The sequence below is a fragment of the Sinocyclocheilus rhinocerous genome, unplaced genomic scaffold, assembly GCF_001515625.1.
Source record: "Sinocyclocheilus rhinocerous isolate Xijiao unplaced genomic scaffold, SAMN03320098_v1.1 scaffold828, whole genome shotgun sequence".
Lineage (NCBI taxonomy): Eukaryota > Metazoa > Chordata > Actinopteri > Cypriniformes > Cyprinidae > Sinocyclocheilus > Sinocyclocheilus rhinocerous.
In genome coordinates, this window is record NW_015634025.1 from 646557 (window position 1) to 654543 (window position 7987).

Genomic DNA, 7987 nt, shown 5'->3' on the forward strand with positions numbered 1-7987 from the left:
TGAGTGTGAGTGTGTGTGTGTGTGTGTGTGTGTGTGTGTGTGTGTGAGAGAGTGTGTTTGTGAGAGAGGTTGAGTGCAGGTCCGACTAACTGAGTTTTGAAAAGGTTTCATTTTGAATGCATAACTGTCTAAGTGTTATTATGATTTTTTTAATAAACTAGAGTAATGTGAAACAGAGTTTGATACTTTACCTAAAGGAAAAACATGACATGACTCTAAACTAATGAAACATGAAACTAAACACACAAACTCTCAAAACATCAGATCTCATGAAGGTAAAGTGCTTTAATCTGCACTGATTATTAATCGTTCTCAAATTCCAGTAAAATAAAAAACAACACAAATTTAACATGATGTAAAGAGTTTCTCGCTCTCAAAAAACAAAAAGTTTCAGCACATGCTCTCCTGTGTACGGAGTCCTGGCGGTGCGACATGCATCGGTCCGTGAACACACCACAGTGCGGCTCTGCTTCACACGTCGATGCTGATGCGAGCGAAGCGGTACTGCAGTGACGAGGGGTTTCGCAGCAGAATGAGGCCGCGCTGCTCCTGCGGCTGCTGAAGGATGGTGTGCAGGAGTCCAGACACACTGATGAAGGCCAGCGCCTCGCCACAGCCTGCAGCCAGAGAGAAGTCTCCCTGCGTCACCCAGCCCAGAGTCAGCCGGCTGCAGTGGGGCAGAACACTGGGCAGCGGCGCCGGACACACACCCCTCACGGCACGGGCCGGATCTTCAGGACCGGTTGTGTTCTGACGCAGGCGTTTGAGGTGGTCTTTGTGTCGAGGCTCCTCCGGGCCGCTGCTGTGTGCATCTTTAAGCAGCAGCTGGAGGTCAGAGGTCGTCGGGACGCACACCATGGCATGCAGTGCCGGCTGGCCTTTACCCAACAGACGCAGACGCACCCACACCAGACTCGGCCCACACTCCTGCTGCAGCGCCGCGGCCGTCGCATGGGTCAGCGCTGAGGAGCTCCTGCGAGACGAGGGACGACTCCACGCCGACAGCCGCCGCAACGCCTTCAGACTCCTGCAGACACAGAGACTGATCATGTGACACACAGAGGCTGATCATGTGACACAGCGGAGTAAAACGAACAGCAATCGATCGACTCTGCAAGTCGTGTAGTGTATGACTGACCTCAGAACAGTGAAGGGTCCGGTTCTGCAGCCGCCTGTCGTCTCTGCGCTCAGATTCACTAGCTCCTCCCACTCCTCCGTCAGCTGTTGCCAGGGGCAACGGAACGGCGCCAAGCAGCCATGTTTGATGTAGTTGGTGCGTTTGGACGGAGGACGTCTGAAAGCAGTGAAGTGATTTTCTATTTAATCATGACTGAGACACTGTTGCGCTGAAGGGCATAAAACACAAGATTTCTCCACACAGCCCTCACCTTTTGAACTTTTGTAGAAGCTCCGCCTCCTGCTCTGATTGGAAGCGCACTCCTGCAGGGCAGTCTGGGTAATCGTGAGGGAAGTGAGGCTGACCCATAAACTGGGAGTGTTTGACACTCATGTGGAGGCCTCCGACACGAACACCACGATACACCTACAAAACACATTCACATTGATCTGATGTGTAAAGTGAAGTAACCGAGCGCGAGGCGGCAGAAATACTGATTGAAAACGATGATCTATCAGTGATGCTGCTGAAGAACTACAGGATCTTTTATGCTCTGCGTGTGATTCCAGTGAAGATGCTCAAGACTTCCTTTTTGCAGCTTGTTTTCCGAGTTACTGGCGTGGAAAGCTCTGAACAGAAGATGTGATTTGTTCGGTGTGTCAGTAACTAACGGCAGTGTTGTTCTGCAGTGAAAGCACAGACCACAGATTGTTGTGTGTAACCTTAACCCACCATCGGCTCAGTCCATCTCGAGCGCTCCAGTGGTGCTGCTGGACCATTTTTAACTGTCCTCTTTTTTTAAAGTACCTCTATGTATTGGTTTTACAAAACCACCATTTATTTTGTTATTTTAACCACAGCGGTTGTCTTTGTGTCATGGGACAAATTATTTTAAAAGTTCTGTCCCCCTTGGATTATTTCCAAGGCCCCTGCTTTAGACAACTGTATGTCAATCATAAACAATTACTGTAAAGTACTGTTCAACACTTATTATTTGTCATTCGTGTACAACATCTGTTCATTTCTCAAACGATGAATAAAGTAGGCTTTTCTCTTGGATTTTTCAAACTCAACATAATTACAGCAGGGTTATATATTCCTTTCCAGCCCCCCATCAGAGATAATCAACCCTACAGTGAGGGGATTTTTCTCTAAAAACAGTCAGGCATCCTTCTTTGAGCCACTTGAGATGGAAAATCCAGCGTTCCTGGGGACTTTACACTTGATTCCACTTACAAAAATAACTCTGACAAGAATCAAATTGGGATCAAAATGAACAAGGTGGACCAAACACAGACGGCGTCAGTACATACCAGAGGGACCCAGAATGCCATTCCCCAGCCCTTGGGCAGCAGCAGATCCCAGCCAGAGCCCCAATGCAGACGCTCCTCGCCCCGAACACGACCGCCCTGATGAACCAGCAGCAGAGGAACAGCAGCCTGAGGAGCAGCCGACAGCCTCGAACCCGGAACCAGCAGCTCAGTCCTCCTCCTGTTCAGCTCCTGACAGACAGACAGACACGACTTCATCATTACATACATCGGAAAGAGTCATTTAAAAGATCTCCTCCAAACAGCCACGATCAGGAGCTCCAGTCATGAGGACTGTGATGTTTGTAGATCTATGGACATCAACACCAATATGAAGAGATGTTCACAAAGATATCTTAAAGAGGCAGTCAGAGACTCTAGACCCAATGAATTACGACATTATAAACAGAGCAAAAGCATGTTCCATATGATCCGTTTATTACAGCCTGTAGAGCCTCGTGTGTGTTTACCTGCTCAGACAGTCGGTTGTGCGTCACACAGTCTCGAGCAGACGCGTCCCACAATGCACTCTGACTGCAGTGAGCCGCAACTCCTTTGAGAGTCAGATCTCTCACACCACTGTCCTCTAACACACACACACACACTCTCTGAGTTTGAGAAGAATCACAGCGAAAACATTCCTGAAGTGTGATTGACTCTGGTGCAGTGAGACAGTGCTGTGTGTGTGAGAAGAGACAGAGTCTCAGGCCCTGCCAGGATTCGAACCTGGTTCATCTGCATGGAGACGCAGCGGCTCCCTGAGCTCAGGGTCAAACACACACACACACACACTCCTGCACCCGTCTCACTGCGTGACGCAGCGGATTCATGTGTACCTGCGCTCTGCTGTAGGTCAGGTACAGATTTACCACGTTTCTGAGGTAAAGTGAGTCTGGGATCATCTACAGTCAGTCCCAACACACAGCCTGCTGGGAGCTCTGCTGTCGAACACACTCCTGTAAAACACACACACACGCTGAGATCTTGGTCTCCATGTAAAGCAGCGCTGGCTGTCATGTGACGTCAGTCTTCGTTCACCTCTCAGCAGGTGGAATATGTCTGTCTGCTGCTGATGGACGCTCACACCGGCCTCGTCTGTACTGCGACTTCTCGGCTCCTACAGTAACGAGAGTCACTCATCAGCGCGTCAGTGACTGACGGACACATCAGCGTGAGTGTGATGTCATCAGCAGTCTCTCACCTCACTGGCTGGCTGGAGTGTGTCTGTGAGCACCACGTGAGCCAGCGGACCAATCAGACGATAGCGCACGATCTCCATGGTCAGGTCACTAAACAGGACATCAGGAATGATCACATTTCACAGCTATAACTAACCCGAGTCGACACGTGCTTTACAGTAACATCAGATCACTGGAGCATCTAGAGCTGATTCTGTGACACCAGAGACATCAGAACACCTACAGGATCAAAGCGGCCAGTGCAGCTGCTTCAGAGGACAAATGATTAGGACGTGCACTGACACGTTTCTGATCACTGATCATCACAAAGCGTCACGTGACATCATCAGTCAGAGGTCAGCATGTGTTTACGGCACCTGATGGTGATGGCTGTGTCAGGGGACTGCCAGCGCACAGGGGCTCCTGCAGGCCGCGTCCCATCACCCAACAGCCTTTTGGAGGGTTGCTCAGCGTCAGCTTCGTCTCTCTTCCTCTTCCTCCCTGCAGGCAGCTCCACAGCGGGACGAGACTCCTCCGAGACGGACACGGCCTCGAAACACTGACACACCAGCTGCAGCTCCGACAGCACGTCCTGACACACAGAAGACAATTATCCATATAACACATTTCATTACCACACAAAACAAGCGCCAAACAACATCCAGTGTCACATGAGAAACCACACGCTTGTAACATGTTGTTCAAGCATTTGCATCCGAGTCTGTTTCTGGCCTCAGTGTTTGACCTGTTTAAGGGCCGGATGGATCCAGATCCACAGCTGTCTGTCTGAGGCGTCAGGGACCCGGGGCCTCCACAGGAAGTCAGCAGGACCCAGAGAGCCTTCAGGAAACTGATCTGCTTTGTACAGATGGACGCTGTCCTGACGAGCACGAAATCACGAGGTGTAAGTATGTAACGCTCTTCTCTGAGAAAATGACAAACATGAAGCACATGTATGCGAGCGTCACCTGCAGCAGGGCGTGTGTGTTCATGGCTCTGTAGCTGGCTCTGAAGCTCTTCGCCGTGGGTTTGAGCGGCAGACAGTAGCTCCACGTCTTCAGCATGTGGAAGCGCTTGGCGTGCCAGATATGCGTCTCCAGCCATTTGTTCTTCCTCTGTCTGCGATTGAACTCCAGCAGCAGGTTCCCGTGTCTGCGGCGCGCTCGACGACTCCTGCTTCTGGGCTCCTGCTTCTTCTCTTTCTCTGGTGCACGCTGACTTCGCTCGGCCTGGACACACAAACACACGCTGTGAACGAGGTCGAAGAAAGAGACGCATGTTAATGAGTATTTGACTAGGGTTGTCAAAAGTACCAGACCGTGTGTATCTGTGCAAGCGCTCGCCGAAGAGCATGAAGGATGTGCATTTACAACATGTTTCTGAAGAGATGATCATTGTAGCCAATCACAGACATATCTGATGAGTGTGTGAGCACAACGGCCAATCAGAGTTGTTTAAGAATCCGCTCAAAATGCTAGCGGGAAATGCTGGTATCGTCACATTCGTGAAAGTTCAGAACCGATTTGGTACTTTTGACAACCCTGCATACGAGCAGTCAGACTGTGCGGGACTGCTGTGAGACGGGTGTTTTGTGGGTTTCTCAGTACCAGTCTCTGAGCTCCCTCGCGCAGACGGCTCGGCAGTCTCTTGGTGCTGTGGCTCAGGGCTCGTCTGCGCATGTGCTTCGGCAGAGCGGTGAAGATGTGGCAGCTGCCTGCAGGTTTACTGACGGCCTTCAGCATAGCGTTCACTTCAGCGGCGCGCGCTTTAGCGAAGGACGAGGCTGCAGAGAGGAAGGAACATCTAAGACTTCGCTTCATTAACAGTTAGTTCACAAAAATGTATTCCAGTATACACTATATTCATTTATGGAACACATTTCATCAGTTCTTGTATTTGCCGCTGCATGACTTTCTTACACAGAACTTAACAGATTCACGCAGATCTAAAGTGAACAGGAACAGACGGAGTTGTTTCGCCACTTTCAGATCACATTAACGTCTGAGTGCAGTCAAATATGTGTGTCATAATTAGCTTGACATCAATTATGCAAACAACATTCTGCTTCAGGCGTGTCTCAAAACTGATCCTGCTTTAAACATCACGCACAAGTCATAAGAAGTACTTTTATGCTTTTTTTTTTGTCATTTTGTGGAGCTTGACAACCTCTGGTCACTGCTAAACACCTAATAGCAGAAGTTTTAAATTTTTATTGAACTATTCTTTAGTTATGAATGTTAACCTGTGATGTATTTGGGCAGATCTTGACTGTAACTGTGACCCCCATGCTGATGACCTCTGACCCAGCCGCATGCCTGTGACCCCTGACCTCTCCCGGTACCGCGACCTGTAGACGATGAGCATTCAATCAATAATACAAACGATATGTGATCAAATACATCGATATGTGCTGAATGAAGCCTTTATCAGCACTGGTCACCTGAGCTCGTGTAAATGACGTTTCTTGGCTGATTCTTCATCTTTTTTTCTCTCATTCTGTCTTTTGCTCCAGTCATCTGAAACACAGTTTCACTGCAGTGACTCCACCGTATGTACATTACAGGCCATAGCATAGAGAAATGATTACACACACGCACACACACACACACACACAGAGACACACACACGCACGCACACACACACACACACACTCACGCAGACACACACACAGAGACACACACACACAGACACTCTCACACACAAAACCATTCAAAAGGTGAAATGTTGATATCTTTTCCTCTCCAGCGTGTATGTTAGTGTACAGTTAGCTAGTTTACTGTATGTTAGTGTACAGTTTGCTAGTGTACTGTATGTTAGTGTACAGTTTGCTAGTGTACTGTATGTTAGTGTACTGCACGCTAGTGTACTGTAAAATGTTGATATCTTTTTGCTAGTTTACTGTATGTTAGTGTACAGTTAGCTAGTTTACTGTATGTTAGTGTACAGTTTGCTAGTGTACTGTATGTTAGTGTACAGTTTGCTAGTGTACTGTATGTTAGTGTACTGCACGCTAGTGTACTGTATGTTAGTGTACTGCACGTTAGTGTACTGCACGCTAGTGTACTGTATGTTAGTGTACAGTTTGCTAGTGTACTGTATTGCACGTTAGTGTACTGCACGCTAGTGTAATGTATGTTAGTGTACAGTTTGCTAGTGTACTGTATGTTAGTATAGTATATTGCAGACTTTGCATTGTGTCATGCAAATACAGCTGAATATTATTTTATTGTTTCTTGTTTTAAAGTCACACTGGATAAAGGTTTGGTTTAAATTAGCGTCAGTATAAAGAGTGCTGTCGTCACAATCTTCACACAACACGAATGGAGTAAAATCAGACTTCATTCACAAAGGTAAACAAAGGTAAACCAGTAATTTACCATCCATTAACCTGACCACAGATGACATGAGGAACCGGACGTGAAATTAAACTGTTTTACCTTAAATCGTCGCAGTTTTCTGTTTTGTTTGTTGGTGTGTGCCAGTGATTATTTCAGCAGAGATCTTCAGTTCACTCCGTTTCCTGATCGATTCAGCGATAAAACACGCGCCTCCAACCTCAGTTACTCGGTTAAATGAACCTGGTCGGTTTAATTTGCTTTCAACAGTTTGTGCGGAAGTTTCCTGTCCGCTGCTGCACACGTGCGCACTCTGCGCTGATTTCCGCTTTAGAGGATGATGGGAAATGTAGTTCATTCAGCTCAAAGACGCGTTAACTAATCACCAATGGATTGATGAAATCATATACGTCATGTAAAATGAAAGACATAAAACACGTGTAGTAAAAATACATACTTAATATGAAATGAAGGTATTGAAGAATTTTACAGCAGTTTCTTCGAAATCTTCGCTGGACATGAAATGAAATGCATCTGACCACATTATGAAAACCTCCAGCATCAGCATCTCATAACAATGTTTGTCTTTAAATTAAGACAGTCATTCTTAATAATCAAGAGGCTATTATAATAACTATAATTTTAACTATCAGCTTTTTTATCAGCAATCCATAAACTATATGCACGCGTCTCCATGTGATCGCATTATCTGAGCATTTTTCCTTCTAGTTAAAGTTTAATGAGCAGAAGAGTAAATGTTTAGTGTTTCACCTAGAAACAGAATGTCTGTAATAGCTCAGGCATGTGTCTCTATATGTACCTAGTATATTAATTCTTTACTGTGTTTAGGATTTGTCAGCATTATAATTCAGGCGTTACCTCCAGATGCTGCAGATTCCCCTAAAATCCAAACTCATGCATGACGGATGAGAGAGAGAGAGAGTGTGTGTGTGTGTGTGTGTGAGAGAGAGAGAGAGTGTGTGTGTGTGTGTGAGAGAGAGAGAGAGAGAGTGTGTGTGTGTGTGTGTGTGAGAGAGAGAGAGAGAG

The 7987-nt window shown here is 47.0% G+C and overlaps 1 protein-coding gene across 1 annotated transcript; it reads right to left on the reverse strand.

Moving 5' to 3' along the window:
• Positions 1-272: 272 nt before the first annotated feature.
• Positions 273-7878, reverse strand: pop1 (POP1 homolog, ribonuclease P/MRP subunit). Its single transcript, XM_016559014.1, has 16 exons — positions 7820-7878; positions 7043-7268; positions 6046-6121; positions 5848-5952; positions 5213-5388; positions 4505-4834; positions 4351-4473; positions 3983-4197; positions 3629-3716; positions 3466-3544; positions 3264-3383; positions 2898-3013; positions 2431-2619; positions 1389-1543; positions 1139-1294; positions 273-1027 (listed from the first exon to the last, which is right to left on the reverse strand). The coding sequence occupies exons 3-16, from the start codon at positions 6119-6121 to the stop codon at positions 472-474; spliced, it is 2484 nt and encodes an 827-aa protein (XP_016414500.1). The 5' UTR covers positions 7043-7268; positions 7820-7878; the 3' UTR covers positions 273-471.
• Between the last annotated feature and the right edge of the window lie 109 nt (positions 7879-7987).